The sequence below is a fragment of the Manis javanica genome, chromosome 1 (assembly GCF_040802235.1).
Source record: "Manis javanica isolate MJ-LG chromosome 1, MJ_LKY, whole genome shotgun sequence".
NCBI classification, from domain to species: Eukaryota; Metazoa; Chordata; class Mammalia; order Pholidota; family Manidae; genus Manis; species Manis javanica.
The window spans coordinates 150,804,048-150,822,201 of NC_133156.1; the positions used below are offsets into that span (position 1 = coordinate 150,804,048).

The 18,154-nt window shown below is 62.2% G+C and overlaps 1 protein-coding gene across 11 annotated transcripts in view; it reads left to right on the plus strand.

The window, feature by feature from the left end:
* The window catches only part of SLC12A7 (solute carrier family 12 member 7), a 99,786-nt gene that overhangs the window by 24,586 nt on the left and 57,046 nt on the right, over window positions 1-18,154 (plus strand). Inside the window, exon 1 of one of the 11 annotated variants that reach the window (XM_017678778.3) lies at window positions 4,242-4,507. The exons of 7 other annotated variants lie outside the window; for them this stretch is intronic. In XM_017678778.3, coding sequence (XP_017534267.3) covers window positions 4,447-4,507 — 61 coding nt within the window. In that variant the 5' untranslated portion in view covers window positions 4,242-4,446. Of the gene's footprint in view, window positions 1-4,241; window positions 4,508-5,191; window positions 5,393-5,512; window positions 5,769-18,154 lie in introns of those variants that run through there. 3 more of the 11 variants (XM_037015430.2, XM_037015434.2, XM_017678784.3) reach the window with 3 other exon arrangements.

Here is an 18,154-nt window from a genome sequence, read left to right on the forward strand (position 1 = left end):
CCACAGCTGGACGCCCATCTCACCCATTACCTGGAACTCCCTGGGGGAATTTCAGAGGGAAGTTTGTTTCTGGCCTGTACCCTGAAATGCAGCCTTGGAGAGAAGGGTGGGGCCCTCTCAGGCAGAGAGCCGTCTCAGGCCTGGGCTGGGGGTATGTGCACGGCAGCCCAGGGAGGGGGCTGGTGCAAAGATAGCAGAGGGATGCAGGGTGGCGAGGTCTGCGGCACAGGGCCCCATTGTCCTGACAGTCACGGCTGCACTTTGCCACCTGCCCCAGGCCCATGTGCAGCCGGGAGGGGCTGAGGCCAGGTCCTTGACCAGGGCTGAGGCCATTAGTGTGGCCACCATACACAGACAGGAGTGGGTGGGGGGCTGTACTGTGGCCACGCAGCTCCTGACATTTCCAGCACGACTTTGCAACACCTGCATCACCAAGCAGACAGGTGTGCTCCCAGGCCTGGCTAGGGGGCACTGAGGGGGTATGGGGAGGCAGCAGGGCCCCCACCTGGCCAGTGCTGATGGAAGGGCAAGCCCCACCTGGCTGTGTCTTCCAGGAGGGGAGTTGAGAGGATGTCTCTATTTGCTTCTCTCACTTCTACCAAGATTTATTTGAGGAGTCACCACAGGACTTGACCGAGAGCTGGAGGCCAAGCTGGGGCTTCGGTGGCTCAGCTTAAAGGGAGGGGGCACTGTGGTGTGTCATGGGCTTTCCCAGAGCCCAGTGGTGAGCTCTGAATGCAGGATGGGATTTCCATGTGAACAACAGCTGGAGAGTTGGTGTGCCACCCCCAAGAAGATGCCAGGAGATGAGGAATGGAGACCCCACAGCCAGCACGGGGGCTCCCAGAGGGGCGTGCACCAGCTTGAATCTCTGCCCATCCAGCAGGTCCTATGCTCTGAGACTTCTGAGCTCTTACACCACCTTGGGCAGTGCTCCATCCCATGCAGGGGTCTGCTCCCCCTCACATGCTGCTGACCCTGGAGGTGGCAGGGCAGGAGGCAGGCGGGGCTGGTTCGAGGCTTCCTGCATGGAGGGAGCAGCCCGCAGGTGGCCACCCACCCACTGGGCACATGGGCGTCCTGAGCTGGGGACAGGCCAGCAGGGCCTGCTGGCAGTGGGATGTCGGAATGACACCAGGGGGCACTGAAGGTCACGGAGACTATCATGTCTTCAAGATACGGTCACTTGTTGCTTTGAAACAAGGAGCTTTACCTGGAAATGTAAAATTATCTTATTTTGGAAAATGTCAAAGCTACAGAGAAATGCAGGACGGAGGGAGGGCCCTGCCAGAGGCCCAGTGTCCTCACAGCAGCCACCCTGCCCGCCCCTCTTCAGGCTGTTCATCTGCTGAGCAGGCGTTTGTTTGTGAGGTCTCAGGTGGCAGTGACGTGCTTGAGGAGCTGGGCCATTGTTCCGCAGAACTCCAGAGCCTGTTAGGTGCTGGGCAGTCAGCCTGCCTGTCCCTCCTGGGAGGGAGATGTGTCCCCAGGGCAGATGGCAGGGATGCTGGGGGGGCCTGGGCAGAGAACCTGGCAAGCACTGCCACGCCCCCTTTCTGAGCCTGTGCAGGGGGGTAGGGAGGGCAGACTGGGGGCTTCAGAGCCACCCCTGCTCTGGTTGGGCCTCTCTGGAAATTACCCTGCCCAGCCGGCCAGGGGAGGCCAGTCCCCCGGGCAGCTGGCCAGAGTTCCCAGAGTCCCCTCCCCTCCCCTCTGGCTCTGGCTGAGCCCACACACCGTCCAGCCTGAAGCGCTGGCACACTTTCTGTTCTAAAAAACAACTGCAGCTTTAGGCACCAGGCCCATGTCCCCTCCAGCTCAGCTCCACCCCTCCCCCAGCCCCTGAGCCCTGGGGGTCACTGCGGCAGGCCCAGGCATCCAGCCCCCTCTGCGGGGAATCTGCGGGGTCGCCAGGATGGACTCTGGACAGGCAGGAGCAGGCTCCTGGGCGGGTGCCCAGCCCTTCCCACCTAACTCCATGAAAGAGGTCCTGTGCCTCTCGGAGCTGACCTCTTTCCCACACCCTGGGCCCCCGCGAGGCCAGCCACGCATCCTCCTTGGAGAGGCCCACAGTGTGTTCCCAGCCCGGATGGGTGAGGCCTCAGCTGAGTCTTGGGCCAATAGACTTGGAAGACCAGCCACGGCCTTTGAAAAAGAAGGGAGACAACCCCAGCAAATGACCCTTAACCTCTGGACCTCAGTTTTCTCATCTGTAAAATGCAAGAGTTGGACCTGCTGATGAGCCCTGGTGCCCACCAACCCAGCTGGACAAAGATGAGCCCTGGCCCTGACCACAGCCCCCTACCCTGCGAGTCTGTTCAGTGAGGTCCTCCCATCCCCGTGGGCGGCAGCAACTTTGGGTGGCAGTCCAGGCAGAGTCTGCAGAAGCTTCTGTGGGGCCCCATGGGGCAAAGGTGCCTCTGCTCCTATGCTCTTGCCCCTGGACACCACACCCCATTTGGCAGAGCGGTGTCTAGGTCTTTAAGAGAGCCAGCCCTCCTGGGAAGGACACCAGAAACTGGTCTACTTTGGGGGGTGGCCTTTTCCTGTTCCATGCTGCTGCCACGGGGAGCTGCCTGCAGCCCTGACCTCTGCCATCTGACTCTCCTGCCCCTTCCTTGGGACTCCAGGCCCCCTCTGTGCAGTGTAGACAAGGTTCAGTCGCAGGTGCCTGGTGGCCAGGCCCATGCACCCTCACCCCCACTGAGTCTGGCGCTGCAGGCAGGGCCCCAGGACATTCTGGGAGGGGCCCAAGCCTCCAGCTGCTGCTGGGAGCCTGGGGAATGGTGGGAACCCGGCCCACCCCACCTGCTTCTCTCTTTTGTCTTTCACTGGAAATACTTTCTCTGGGTTTGAGTGCCTGTTGTGTGGCTGTTAAAATGAGAACAAAGCTGAGGAAATGCCGGGTTCTGTGATCCCACAGCCCAGAATGCAGGGACTCCAGCGGCCTCGGGACCTGTAGGGACTCACACACACTTGACTCTCTCGCCATGTCATGGCCATCTTTGCCTCTTCCATCTTCACGTCGTAAAAGTGTTCTGGGGTAGTGCACTGGGCCAGGTGCTGTCCAGCAGCTGCGTCCGGGGAGGGCTGTCCCTGCACAGCAGGTGAGACCTCAGCCTGGATGGGGGAGGCTTCTTGCCTCTGGAAGAGAAAGGATTCTCACGCAGGTCACAGGTTGTAAAAGGGCAGGGAGGAAGGAATTCATCAGAGGGAGGGCAGCAGGGATGAAGGAGGGCAGAGAGTGAACACTCAGTGCTCAAGTCTAGAAAACACTGAAATAACGAAGAAACGAAGACGCTTACCACTGGATGGGCATGGAGAGCCAAGCACAGTGGGTTGAGCAGCAAGAAGGCTTTATTTTCAAAGTACACACTCAAAGAAAGGGGAGTGCAGGCAGCCTCAGAGAGGAGGAGCACTTAAGGGCTTAGGGTTCTGTCTTTGAAGGCTCTCAGGAACGGGGCACAGGGCGGGGTGGCTGGGGGTTGTTGGGCATGGGCTTGACTTGTGGTCTCATGATGCCTTTCTGGTGAGGGACACTATGTCACCATCCACAGTCAGTCCTCTAGATAATTCTGTAGGATAAACTTAACACAAGAATTTATTGATCCAGTTCCTCTCTAAGATAGTGGTTTCCCTCAAGCACTGGGGACATATCCAGACTGCTTGTCCTGCCTTAAGATGGGGTGGGTTCTTGTCTGATTACCAAATAATATGTTAGGAAGCCAACTTCTCAACTCTGCTTTTAAAATGGAATCTTAGCCTTAAGATAAGTTCCTCCTGTTCTTACTATGCTATTCATATCTCGGCATTTTTAGGACAATTAATCATGATGTTTGTCCATGTTTCTGCCCTATCTCACCTGCATTAGATGAAGCAAGTCTCAAGGTCAAGGTTCACGTGGAATGAACTCACACTGCAAAGGGCATTAACTCTGAGTCCTCTCTGGCTCTCTGGCTTTATCTCATTAACTCCCTAAGTTCCGGGTGGGCCCCAGGGTGGGCCCCAACCCCCACCCAGTGGGCCCCACCCTCTTTTCATCCCATTCATATCTGCCTTTCTGCCTATCAGAGATGCCTAACTTTTTGGACTAATTTCCCTTCAATGGACAGTTGGTTTGACAAATCAGAAACTCTAGACACAGAGAGCTCTGACATAGGCGGGATCTGAGCCCTTACACATGTGACCAAAATAAGGTCTGAGTCCTGGGACGGAAGCGTCTGCCCCACCGTAAGCAGGACCAGTTGACAGAAACAACTTGCCTGCCAGACTCAAGAAACGGCACATTTATGAGGGCCTCAAGGAAAGGGAGTTCTTTAAATTCACATTGGCTACAGAGAAGGAAGGGGGACTAACTAGAAGTGGGGTGAGGCTCGGGACAGGCCGTCCGCAGAGAAGGTGGGTGGAGGGCTGCTGACGGTCAGGCACTGGTCATGCGCACCGGGGATGCGGTGTCCTGGGCCTTCTGGATGCTTCCAAGAAGGTGGAGTCTCTAGTCAGCTAGGCTGTGAGTATGACTGATGACCTTTCCTGTCTCTCCCTTATTCTTCGCCCTTATGTGACTTAACTGAGGACATTTTAGACCTTGTCCTTAGCAGGTTGTTCCCTGGCTGTCCTATGAAGTGCTGGAGGACTGGGGCCGGGCATCCAAGGATGTGCCTGGCAGGGCTCTGTAGCCTGCTCCCGCCCCACCTTCTCTGCAAGCTTCCTAGACCAGGACTGGGGCGTGGGGGCCAGGGAAGGCTCACGGCAGAGGCAGCAGGGAAGGCGGGGAGGAGGGGTCAGGGGACCCGCCCAGGGCCTGGTGACTTGCGCCCTGGTTGTGCCCCTTGTGGACTGCACCCCCCCAGGGTAGACCCCGCGCCGCGAAACATGATCGCCTTCTGCTGGAACCCCCTCTTGGCGCGCTGGGTGAGCCCCAACTAGGCAGAATAAGGGGGAGCACACCAGACTGCGGGGGCCTGCGTGGTGGGGGAGTCAGCGCGGGGAGGACCCTGTTGGGGGGCGGGTGGCGCGACAGTAGCTGAGCGGAGAGCTACCGCTGGGGGGCGGGCCACACCGGAGAGCGGGGGCCGCGGGCTGGGGGAGGAGGCCTCCGCGACAGGGCCCGGCCCCGCCCGCTGGGCCGCGCGTAAACTTTTCCGGGGGCCGCGGGCGCAGCAGGTGAGGTCACGTGGGCGGGCCGGGGGCGGGTCGCACGGACCCCGCCTAGCGCCCAAGTTCCGCGGCGCGTCGGCAGGAGCGGCCGGGACGGCCGGGCTGTGCGCTATGCCCACCAGCTTCACCGTGGTGCCCGTGGGGGCGCGGGCGGACGGCGGCCAGGACGAGGCGGCGGAGCTGAACGAGGCGGCGGGACCCCCCGAGGGCGGCGAGCCCGACAGCCCCCGCCCGGGTGAGCGCGGCCGCACCTGCCGCGGGACAAAGCGGAGCCGGCTACGCGGGGCGGGGCGGGGCTGGCCCGGGAGGAAAGGGCGGCCCGGGGTGGGGGCGGCCGCTTCCCCGGCGCAGGCTGCAGCCGCTTTCCTCGGGGCTCCCGCCGCGAGTACCTCTCACTCCACGCTGGTTTCACCTCTCCGCCCCCTGCCGCTGTCCCGCCTGCACTCCTCCAGCCCACAGAGCCTCCTCCCCAAGCCCAGCCCTGGGGCGCAGAGCCCCTGCGTGGGCAGACACCGCCCAGGGGACTGGGGGTCCCCTCTGCTCCTCGCCCCGGGTCCCAAGCCCAGGAGGGATTGGACGCACCCGGCGCTGTGGTGGGACGGTGAGGCCAGGTGAGACGCCCTGGGGTAGCCAAGGAAACGGGGAGGGCCTCTTCCTCTCGAGAACCTCCGAGGCCCGAGAGCCTTCCTGTTTCCTTCGCGCCGCCTTTGCTCCGCTCCTGCGGGAGGGGCGGAGGTCCCGGCTGGGCTCCTCTGTGCGCAGCCTGACCGCGGTCAGGCCTAGCCTGCGGGGTCATTGGCAGGAAGGACAGCAGGCCCCTGATGGGGCTGGGGGCCACCACTGCACCCCGTGGAGCCGTGCTGAGGGTCCCTGCCCACTTTGCTTCTGGAATCGGGAGGTGTCTGGGGCTTTCACTTTCCAGTGGGGGGGGGGACCCACCATCTGTGTCCAGGCTCCAGACCCCACACCCCTGCAGCTGGTGGACGCTCACCCTAGCTTGTCGGTGGCCTCAGCACCCCTCAGGGACTGTAGGACCACACAGACGAAGCCTCACTCTGAAAGGCCAGGCAGCTCAGGAGCGAGGGCCTTGGCCATACAGGGACCAAACTGTGGCCAGGCCTCAGACTCTCCAGAGCCCACTGCCTGGCAGGCAAGGCCCGGCCCCCCTGGGGGCACCCTGGGAGGAGCCCCTGCGAAGGCTCTGTCCTGGGGGGTGGATGGCCTTCTCGCCCGCCCAGTGAGTTCCTCTCACTAGGACTTGGCATTGGTCATGGCTGCTGCTGCTGCGGGCTTGAAACCAGGTGAAGGTGAAGGCAGTGCGTGGCTCAGGTGCTCACCACTGCCCGTGTTCCGGGCGGAACGGGTGGGCGCGCTCCGTGTGGTCTCTCGGGTCACTCTGATGGCCCCCAGGAGCACCGCGTCCCCATGGGTGTTGCAGTCTCCCTGCCTGCTGGCCCCTTCGGAGGGGCCACCACCCCTCTCCCTCCAGACCTTGACTGAGGTTTGTTTGAAGCCAGGGATAATTTCCTTCCTGCTCATTTTTTTTGCTGCTGCTTAGGAGCTCTTGAGCCATGGCAGTCCAGTCCTGGGCCTGTGAGCTGAAAGCTGGCACTGCAGCTGCCAGGAGGGCCGTGCATCCCACCCAGCTAGGCAGGTGCAGCCCAGGTCTGGAGCCCCCAGCCCACCCTCATGGAGGGCTTTTGCCGCGTCCTCAGCCGAATCCCCCTTCGGTTCCTGCTACAGCGGTCAGGAACCTCACCTACCTGTGTGGTCCCAGGTGTGGCAGCATGCGATGCATGCAGGTCTGGGCCTGCTCTATAACGAACCCTTCAGGGTCTGAATTGAACTTGGGCGCTTGGCTGAGCTGGCACACCTAGCCTGGACCTTGATGTCCCGTGTTCTGCAGAAGGAGGTCCTGCTGTGGGATCATAGAGCTTAGTGCTGTTGTCTCTGCTGGGCTGGGCTCTGATGTTTAATGTCAGATCACAGTCAGTGCCCAGAGGAGCTGTGTGACCCGCACCATGTCGCCAGCATGCCTGGGGGTGCCCCTGGGGAAGCAGCCACACGCTCTGCTTGGTGGGGAAAGGCCCACAGGAGCTGCGGAAAACAGCTGCCTCCCTGCCAAAGGCCCACAGTGTGGGGCACGTGCCCCGTGATCCAACCTGCCCTATCACAGGATGTCTGGCAAGAGTTCCTGCCTGACTCTGGCCAGCCCTCAACCCCTCGGGAGGCACCTGCCTTCCCAGGTGGGCCTCCTGGTGGGCAGGCCTTCTGAAGTGCTCCTGGAAGCCTTTTGGCTATCAGGGCAAGCCTGTGGCTGGGGCCTCAGAGCTGGGCAGATTGTGGCCCTTCACCCAGGTGGAGCCTTATGGAGGCCTGGGTCCCCTTGGAGTTGGAGTTGGACAGAAGGAGTGACAGACCCATTCAGAGGCCCTTCACCCCATCAGCAAGTGGGGCTGTGTTCTGCATTCAGTCTGTTCTGGGAATGACTGGGGTTCATCATTCCTGGGAGCCAGTCCTCTCCCTGAGGATGGGCTCCATGTCCCCAGTGACAGCACATTTATTCTGCTTTTTACTGGGAGGGGATGTTGGTCTGGAAGTGGACGATGATCTCTGGGGTTCCTGGGCTGTGTGGCACTTGTTTCTCAATGGAAGTACCTCACTGAGAGTAGGTGGCCAGGACGGTGCAGGGAGTGGAGATCTTCCCTGACTTCCCAGTATGGTGGGCTTCACACAGCTTCGGAGAGCCCACCCTGACTCACTCTAGGGCTGGGGGCTGCTTGATTCCCCGTCCCCAGGTCTTGTGAGCCGGCCCTGCAGGCCTCGGGCAGACAGGTGGACGGGCCCCAGGAAGGGATCAGTGAGGCTGGCCCTCCGGGGCTTCCCTGGGCCTGCAGCCCCAGGTCCCCCAGCTGAGACCCTTGCTGCTCACAGGGAGCTCCCCGCAGCTCTGGCTCCCTCTTTCTGGGGTCCTTTCTATGAGTGACGTCATGCTCTGAGGCTCAGCCTGCCTCCTCTCCTCCCTCCATCAAGGGGACCTGTGTTCCTCCAGAGCAGTCCTGGGGAGTGTCACTTTGTCCTGCTGGGGTGCATGGCAGGCTGGCCGTCAGGCAGTGGCGAGACCATCAGCTGGCCTGGCTCAGAGGTCCCGGGGGCACCTGAGCAAGTGTGGCCACTGCCCTCAAGGGGCTGGTATGCCGGGCTGGCTGAGCTGATCAGGAGCTGGGGCGTGGGGCTTGGGGAGCAGTGTGGCTCGGGGGTGACAGAGACAGAGCTGCCAGGTTTTTCTCCTACCAGGCAGGGACCCGGAGCAGCAGCTCAGTGGCCGGGTGTCAAGGAGGAAGGAATGCGTCACACTGACTCGGGGGCGCGGAGGGACCAGGCCCACCCTGCTGTCTGTCCTGACCCGGTGCCTGAGTCAGGGGCTGACACCATCTCCTTGGGAATCACTGCAGGCCCCTGTGACGTGGTTCAGGGTGAATTGATACCAGATTGGGGGCTTGGCAAACATGCCTCATGTGCCAGATCCCGTCTCTAAAGGCAGAGGAACCGAGAGTAGTTGGATGTATTCCCCTTGCAGTGTGGCTGCCCTGTGTGGAAGTGCGGTGGTCACTTCTCCTCCATGGCCTCACACACCCGGCCTGTCTGCAGAGTCAGGTCCTGTTCTCAGAAATCAAGTGGGGAAGTGGTTTAAATCCTGCTGAGCCTGTGTATGTGTGTGTGGGGAGCTCATGTCCCATGTTGTTGTATGTGTACACTTGTGGAAACATGTGGGCACGTGTGGGGGGAGTTCATGGGCGTGTTTGTGCATGTGTAAGGGCCTGCATGTGTGTGCCTGGAGGCCTGCATTCATGTTTGTGCAGGCCTGTGTGTGTGTGCATGCCTCCGTGCGTGCCAGTGTGTACCCATGCCTGGATTCCTCTCTGTGTGTACCTTGCGTGCGTTCCTCCGTGTGTATGTGTATGTGTGTGCATGTGTGCCTTCGTGTGAGTACCTGTGTGTGTGTGCCTCCATGTGCGCCAGTGTGTGTGCACCTGTGCATGCGTGCATGACTCTGTGTGTGCCAGCATATGTGCATGCATGCATGCAGCGGCAAGCAGAGACGGCTGCGGTGGTCACTGACATCGGGTCATGCCTTCGGGTGGTATTGGGCCTCAGTTCTTTCCCTCTCAGCCCCAGGGGACTCCATCCATTCAAGTGGCTGGGGACGCAACCTCCGTCTGGGAGACATCTTTGTGTCTGATCTGAAGTCTGTCCCAGCTCAGGTTTCTGTGCTGGGTATGAAGGGCCTGTAGCCTCGTGGCTCCAGCTCTGTGGTCTCTTGTTCTGAAAAGTTCCCAGACCTCCCAGTCCTGATGCTGGTCTGGGGCAGTGTCTGAGCTTGACACCAGCAGGGGCTGGTGCTGCTCAGTCGGGGGGGCAGCCACCATGAGTTTGGGTGGGAGGGATGCCTCCAAGGGCCTGGCTCTGAGGGCAGCCCCGGGGGTTCCCTGGGCACTGGTTACTGTAAGCTGCTGTTTGTTCCATGATGGCTGATGAACAGCGCCCCCTCCTGCCCCCAGGGCTGCTCCACCACGGTCCTGGGTGCGTAGTGAGCAGCGGTCCCTACCTCCTTGCTGGGGCTGGGGACTGCAGACAGCACAGTGACAGGCTGCTGTCAGGGTGGCTTCGGAAGGGGATGCTTGTGGACACTGGTGCCAGCAGGGACAGTGTGAGGAGCTGGGGTGGGCCTTCAGATGTGACCCTGGGCCCTGCCACATGGAGAGCAGGGGCTTCCAGGCCATCCTGGTTGTGACACTCCAGGCCGTGTGACCTCCAGACCTCCAGCTTCTCTGGACCGCAGTGTCCCTGCGTGGACAGCTAGAACTGCTGTCAGGTGAGCCCACTGCCCACCTGGCACTGTTGTAGGGTGGGCCATGGCCATGAGCGGGCAGCAAGGGACCCCAGAGACAGTCGCCCTGCTCACACAGCCCTGCCCACAGGCAGTTGGGTCCGGGCTGTCCACGTATGTGCCGGGCCTGTCTGTAAGTGTGTCACTGTCACCGACCCCTGTCAGGGATGGGTGAGCAGCCTGCCCCAGGAGTGGAGCCCCTGAGTTGAGAGTGAAACACATGGCCTGTGGGGTGAGCTGGCCCCAGGCAAGGGCGTCACCAGGCAGTGAGTCAGGGTCTGAAGCCACAGGGCACTGAGCTGTGCCAGGGAAGTTCCATACCAGCACCGAGGGGGCCTGCGGGAGTGGGGGTGGCCGGGAGCACCTGTGTGTGGGTCCGGGCCATGTGCTGGCTGGGCACCCACCGCCAGCAGGGAGGGATGGCCCGGATGCCGGTGGGGCATGGACATGCATGGTCCACTGTGCTGTGTCCTAGGCCACGCTAATTCACCCCTCTCTGCCGGCAGCTCTGTGGGGCTGGGTGGGGCCATGGGATTCCCTACTCACCCTTGACCTGGGACCTGGAAACGGACTGGAGCCACGCAGCTCCTCGCTGTCCCTCGGTAGTGGCTCAGCTGAATTTCTGGGTGTTTGCTTCAAGTAAATGACCCCAAATGTCCTCTACTCAGAGGTGTGTGGCAGGCTTACTCTATGCCTAAGTGGGGTGTGGACAGAGTTCCTGGGGGGCAGGTGGCAGGGGACTGCTGAGAGGGTGATATGCCTTGTGGCCTTAGAGCCAGTTGGGGCTGAGGCCATGTGAGAGCTCGGTGGTGGCTGGCTCTGGGGGTCTCCATTTGCTACAGCTCATAGTGTCACTGACCTTGCCACGGGGTGGCTGGAGTGCACCAGAGGCATCTGCCTGGTCAGACCCACAGGTGAATGGAGGGCTGTCCTGGCCTCCTGCCCACTGGGGGACCAGGCTGTGGAGGGCAGCCTCTGCCTAAGGACCGGGGGAACTAGGGGACTGGGTTGACCTGGGCGCCTGCACCAGGGCCAGGGACCCTGGGCCAGGGCCACGCTCCTGGCTGCTGGGGAAGGCTGCCCCTCACTGCCTGTGCAGGGTGCAGGGCGGGGGCTGTGCTCAGGCCCAAGGCAAATGGGGGAGCACTCCAGGGGTTGTGTCCCTGCAGCCAGCGGCCGCCAGGGTCTCCTGTTGCTCCCACATTGGAATGTGAACTTGATGAGGTCCCTGGGCATTGATGTGGGCCTGGAGGGCAAAGTCTGACAGCCACGTTAAGCATTAACTCTGCCTGCGTGTCAGGGGCCTGCATTCTGGTGGCATCTGCTGCACGGTCTGGGCGGATGGGGTCAGCTGGTGCCCACTGCCACATGGGCGGCAGGGTCTGTGGGCAGCTCTGGGAGTGTGATGCTGGTGGGGCCTCTGAGAGAAGCCCCAGTGGGGCCGGGGAATGGACGGCCCTCGGGAATAGGCCAGCTGATCTCCCAGGCAGGGGTTCTGGGCCTGGGGCTGTCCAGGCCGTGGCAGGCAGTTGGCTGTGGGCACGTGCAGGGCTAGGGCTCCCTCAGGAGGATGCTGGGCAGTGCTTCTGGGTAGAGACAGTGGAGCACAAAGGGTTAACACCTTTCCTCTATGAAAAAGGTGGGGGGGGCCTCCCTCAGCCAGATCTGGTCTGTGCAGATAAGCTCTGCATCGTTGTTGTCAGCAGGGCTAGCCCAAGAATGAGGTGCCCGACACCCATGTGCATGGCTACTGCCGCCATGTGGGTCCTTGAACCTCCTGCTGGAAGCCCTGGTAAGCAGCCCCTGCCAGACGGCCCTGTGGCAGGGGTTAGGGCATCTGGAGGTCCATGACCCTGTCTGGAAGGGCGTAAACTGTGAGCGCTGGGTCCCTCCCTGAGTCTTGCCTGGGGCCTGGGGTACCATAGAGCTAGCCATCCATCTGGCCATCCATGGTGCCCTGGCAAGCTGAGGCCAGCTCCCCCTGGGGTTCATTTCCTCTTTCTGCCTCGGGCGGTGTCTTTTTGAGAAAACAGCTGGGAGGCGGCTGCAGTCTCTCAGTTTCCTGGGGGCAGGGATGGGCTGGGGTGGAGGCGGGGCGTCATGGTGCGAGGCTTTCCTTCCTGGTCCAGTGTCCCAGGCCTGTCCCGTGCAGGCCTGTCCCTGCTGGGAGGGGGCAGGGAGCCCAGACCCAAGTCCATTGCTGAGCCAGAGGTGCCGTGGCGCCGCCGTTGGGAGCCACTCTGAGCCGCCTGTGCTGTGTCCCAAGAGAGCCGGTCCGGGCGTTCGCACCACTCACTTGATGGCACAGTGGCCGTGCCCTGACACCATCTGCTGGGAGGAGGGTACCCACATGTGATGCGGGGGAACTCTGTGTGGGACCCAGAGGCCTGACTCTCTTGGGGGCGTGTTCCCCCAGGGCAGCCCGAGCGCTCTCATGCCTCGGTCTCTCTTTCCAGCGGCCAGCCTGCCCCAGATATCTCCTCTGGGCCCATACATGTGGTTGTGGCGCCTGTGGGTCGGGCTGGTTCCTGGGAGGCAGGAGATAGCCAGTGGGGAGGGGTCCAGTTGGACTGCAAGCAGAGGCAGCAAATGCCAGGTTGTTCTTGGGTTTCCTCTTCATCTGAATGGCCACAGCCAGACAGGAGCCTGTGCTGTAAGGAGAGCTGCGGCCTTTACCCACCCACTGCCTGTGCTTGCCTGCAGCATGGCTGGCCGGCCCCTCCTCCAGGGCTCGATGACAGACTGCAGGGCCCTGAGGCAGGAGAGGTCAGGCCAAGAGGACCAGGGCCAGGACCAGAGTCAGGCCCGAGATCAGGGCCGGGCCAGGCCAGGAGCAGGACCTGGACAAGCATCCCCATACCCAGAATATGGGAAGTCCACCAAGGCCACTTCCCACAGGGGCCATCTCACGCAGGGGTGTCTTATGAAGCTCTCAAAGCTGTGGTCCCCAGGGATGCCCCGTGTGCATGTGTTCATGCATATGTGTGCATGCTTATAAATGCACGTGCATGTGTGTCTGCACAAGTGTGTTCTGTGTGTGCATGTTTGTACATATGCATGTGTTCTGCCTGCAGGTTTGTGTATACATGTGTATGTGTGTGTTCATGTCTGTGCACATGGGTGTCTTACTCTGCTGCCAGGGCTTCTGGCCACTCCTTGTTGGCACCTCTGGTGGTGCCTGTATGGCTGAGCGCGCTAGTGCGAGCCCTCTGCTGTGAGCACGCTGGTGCTCTCTGTCAGCCCATGGGAGGGCCAGTAAACGGGAGCATGCAGTGTCCTTGCCCGACCCGGAGACCGAGGGCCCCTCCAGCAGGGTAACGTGAGCCTGGTGGAGGGGGAGGCCTCGTCCTGCCTGACAGGTGGCTGAGTTCCTCCCACCAGTATCCGAGCCTTCCTGACCTTCCTCTGAGTTGCCCACATCCCCGAGGAACCGAGGGCAGGGAGGAGAGGGCTGTGGGGAGCCAGAGGATGTCTGCCCGAGGCCACACCATCTCCCGGCGCCAACTGGTCAGCTCACCTGGTGTCACAACGGTGCTGAGGCCACGGAGCTTTAGGTGCTTCCAGAAGCGTGGTGACCCCGTGGGGCAGACTTGAGGAGGGGGGTGTACGTGGCCCACCTGCCCCTCCAAGCAGGACTTCCCCCATCCCCGGCCCCCGGCGCTTGGCTCCACAAGGCCAGCCAGATGCTGATGCGTCTGGATGTCTCGCTGTTTTGGGGGTAGTCCTGGTGTTAGGACAGCCGTGCTCCAGCTTGCAGAGAACCCCACGCAGGGCGACCTTGGCCTTAAGGGCTTTGTTCTCAGTGGAGGCACCTGGGTCAGGAGGGCAAGATGGAGTGTGCTCACTGGGGAGACCAGGTGGGGTGGTCACGTGAGAGGGACCGGCCGGCCCTGGAGCTTTAGGTGCTTCCGGCCTGCAGGCACCCCATCTGCCTGCAGGCTCCCCCTGCCTCTGGGGGGCAGGGTTTCCTGGGACCCCCATCGGGGTCGGTTCTCCCGGAGAACCCACGGGATGCAGGTGGCCTGCAGGGCTGTGGATGTCCCCGCCCACAGGGTTGTGGGTGGTTCTCACCCCTGAATATCTCCTCTGTTTTCAAAGCAGAATGCGTTTCTCTTTTAGCCAGAAACGTGCTGCTGGGAATGTGGGTGCTCAGTGTCAAGCCGTTCAGTTCCTCAGCAGAGCTTTCTTCTCAGGCAGGGCCCCCAAGGTCCTCACCAGCCAAGACTGCCTGGCTGCGGGATCTCAGATTCCCTGCTGATCCTGGATGTAAAGCATGGAGGGCACAGGTCAAGGCCCAGGGGTCATTAGTGAACCATTAGCCTTGTGGAACCTAAAAGCACTTTCCAGCACTTAACCACTTCAAAGAGAACCCGGCCAGTGGGGGGGTGGCCCATGACAGTGCTCTGGGTCCAGCTGGATGGACACACCATGCGGTCCCCAGAGGGACTGCTCGGCTGAAGGGGCCCTGCGGCCCTGGGGGAACAGTGTGCTTCCTCCACCCCCAGATCTCCGGGAAGCGCCTGTGTGACCCACGTCTGGCATCCAGTCTGCAGTGGGCAGAAGCCCTCACCTGGTGGCAGGAAGGGGTAAGGGCTGCTGGCCGCCCAGCCAACCCTCAGGAAGGTGTCTGGCTCTGGGACCTAGAGCCCACTCTCTGCCCTCCCTGAAGAACCATGCTGGGAGAGCCGGTGGTGAAATCCCACATGGGATCCCAGAGGAAGAAGGAGTGAGGAGGAATGTCCGGCATGCTTAGGAGGAGGCGATCGTCCTGGAGATAGTGCAGCAAAGGGGGCTGGAACTGGACGAGGACTGAGTGCCCTTAGGGCCCCTCGGAGATGCAGTGCTCTGCATGGGCATGGCATTCACCCAGTATCTGCAGCCCACTACCAGGGGTGGGCACCAGGCCTTGGCAGGACAGTGTCTGCTGGCCTCAGCTCTGACCCCATGTGCAAGGCCGAGCCCCACCGCCCTGCCCACCCCACAGGGCACTACTGTGCCTGCCCACTGCCTGGCCCCGAGTCCTCCAGGGCTGGAGCCAAGGAGCCCTGTGCCCTGTGCCTGGCTGGCCCCCTCCCTGAACGTGCTGGTCACTGTAATGCTCACAGACCTCGGAGCTAAGTTCGCATTTCATGGGGCCAGAAACGCGGGCATCTCCGGACAGGATGAGAGGAGCCAGGTTGCCTGCAGGCCTGGGGAGTGTTCGGGTGGGGGGCTCTGGGTCCCCAAGGGGTCAGTTTCGCAGGGTGCTGGTGCTCTCAGACGTCAGGTGGGCGGGGTGGGCGGCCTGTGCAGTGGGGTGCGCGGGTCTGGCCAATGTCTGGAATGGCCGAGTTCAAGCGTTTTGCAATGAGATGACGCATGGCTTTGGCTAGGCCCGCCCTGCGAGGTCTCCACGCCCCTTCCCGCTGATGATGTTCACCGGAGCCTGGGGTCTCTACCAGCAGAGGGGGCTGCAGCTGCAGCTCTGGTCCCCGGCCTGGTCATCCTGGGCGCACCCTGTCCAGAGCCACACCTCTGGGGTGGGTGGGCTCTGTGTGCGTTGTTTCAGAGGTGTTCAGGGTGCTAGTGTGTTACCAGAACTTTCTTCAGACCCCAGAGGGAGACCGTGGGTGTGCAGTCGCTGAGGCTTGGCTGAGCATTAAAGAGGCCTGATCCATGGAGCGCGGTTCTTGCAGGCGGCTTGGGGCTTCCGGACAATGGGGCCTCTTCAGGGAGGGGGCTTCAGCGGGTGGTTTCTGCCCCCTGTGTAGCGAGGCGGGGCCGAGACGGACCCCCCATCTGGGAAGGTGCTGGGTGGGCTGGAGGAAGAGCCAGCACTTCCCCCTTGGCGGTGCTGGGCCTGGGGAGAATCATGTGTGGCCGTGCTTTGGGGAGCCCAGCCTCTGGGCTGCCCGTGGCCTGAGGTGGCCGCCTGCCGTCAGTAGTTTTATGAGGACGCAGCTCTTCTGCTTGTTCACACGGGGCCTGGCGGCGCAGTGTTATGGCAGGACAGCCTCCCTTTGCAGAGAAGACTTGCTAGACCTGAACACTAGAACATTCCCCCCCTTGCTGTCTTCACCTGGACAGCGTGAAGGACCCGCTGGATGTCTTGTAGAAGGCCATGGAGTTCACGTGCCTGGCTGTGGAGTTGATGTCCGACCTCTGCTGAGCCTGGACGGTCCCAGTGCCGGACGCCTCCTCCCCTTTGTAATGAATCAGGCGCACCTGCCGCCTCCGTGCACCTGTGGTTTTAGACTCTTGCCCAATCCCTTGGTTACAGTGGGAGCTTCTAACGTGCGCGCAGAGGTCACGCGCTGCCCTGGCCGCCCAGTGCGTTTTCTTGGCCTTGATTCTTACAGATTCTCTTCGTGGTCCCACCAAGGTACAAACCGCCTCTCGTGTGTTCGGAGAGCTTGCGGGTGCTGGACAGGGGGCGCCCCGGTGCGGACGCTGCGAGGGCGGGAGGGCTGCTCAGCCCCGCCCTGCCCCAGCCCTGGAACCCCCTACGTCCTGCCCCTCCCCGCTCGGGCAACGCCCCCTCCTAGGGCCCCGCCCTGGACTCGCCACGCCCCTTCCATGGCTCCTCCCTCCTCCGGGCCCTGCCCCACGCACCTCCCCGGGCCCCGCCCCAGACCCCACCCCCTCCGGTGCCCCGTCACCCCCTTGGCCGCCCCGGCCCGGACTCCCGCGCCCGCACCTGCCCACAGCTTCGGAGACCTCCCCGGCTTTTGGTGACAAGGACCGTCGGGAGGAGGGCAGGTGGTGGACTTGTCTGTTTGCTCTACCGGTCTGGGCAGTGGGCTTGGGCAGGGGCTGGACATCCTCCTCCTGGTCTCGCGAGGGACCCTGCTGTGCCCTACTCCCCTGTAAGGTCGCCTCCTCTTCCCACACTGTAGAAGTTGGAGCTTTAAGTCCAGCCTCCCGTGGCACTTTAATTTCTTTTAAATAGTTTTGTGGATTCTCTTCAGCATGGTGACCAATCACCACTTGCGGTTTGGGGCTCAGACTGCACGTTTTGGGGCCCGTCGCGTCACGCGGGGTGAGTGTCTGAATGTCGAGTGTCCTGGCTTTTGAATGTAGTGGTGCTGTGCTGCGGGCCCGGGGCCCTGAGTGCTGCCCCGTCCCGGGACCTTGGGGTCGTGGGGAGCTCGCCCCGGCTCCCTGCCCACCGCAGGACCCTTACACATGCATCTCGCAGGCTAGAGAAAAATTGCTTGTGCGACGCCACAGAGCAGCTCACCGGTGTGAGAGCGCATGGAGAGGCCCAGCGGCCTCACGTGGGGCTAACGGCTCCTGCCAGGCATGCCCGGCCTCCCGTGGCCCGCACCCCCTGCGTGATCTGCCTGGGGCCACCTGGGGCACACGCACTGACCTCCCAAAGCCTTCCCAGTTGGGGCCGGTGTCCCGGCACGTGTGTTTCCGCCATGTGGTTCCCTGGGTGAAGTCTCCCCACTCGGCCCCAGTTGGGTAGCCTCCCATCCTCCCAGGACCATAGGGCCTTAGGTTCTTTCTCTCCCGTGGGATGTCCCCACAACGCAGCTGTGCCCACCCCGTGCCACCTCCACCGGGTCTGTGGGGACTCTCTGGCCAGGCCCTTTGTTCCACCACAGATGTCACAGGCTGCAGGGTCCCCGTTTTAAAGCCCGAGGAGGCCGTTTGCTCAGTGCTGTGGGAACCAGCACCAACGGCCCCAAGGAGCCAGGCGTCCCGGCTCCATCTCTGCACCCCACGTGTCTGGAGGTGCTGTCGCCGTCGCTCCACCGTGAGCACCGTTGCACGGCTGTGAGAGCTCTCAGTGTGTGCGTGCGGCTCCTGTGACCAGTGGCCTTCGCCTTTTCTGGGCTGTGGCTGCACAAAGGCAGCTGCCTCCGTGGTGTGCGGGGAATGCGTTTACAATTGCCTCTGTGAGCGTGAGGTGCGGTGTGGAGGCGGGTCCCAGACGGGTCTACCTTTGGGCAGGAAGAGGGAGAGGAGTGTGCTGGGGACGGCTCGGGCTAACCTGTGGCAGCGCCCTACCCCCAGGACCGACTGAACGTCCGTCCGCCAGCCCAAGAGTGGCGACGGCTGGGTGTGCCTTCCTGCTGCTAGGCTGCGACACCTGATCGGCATCCGGCCGTCCCCCATCAC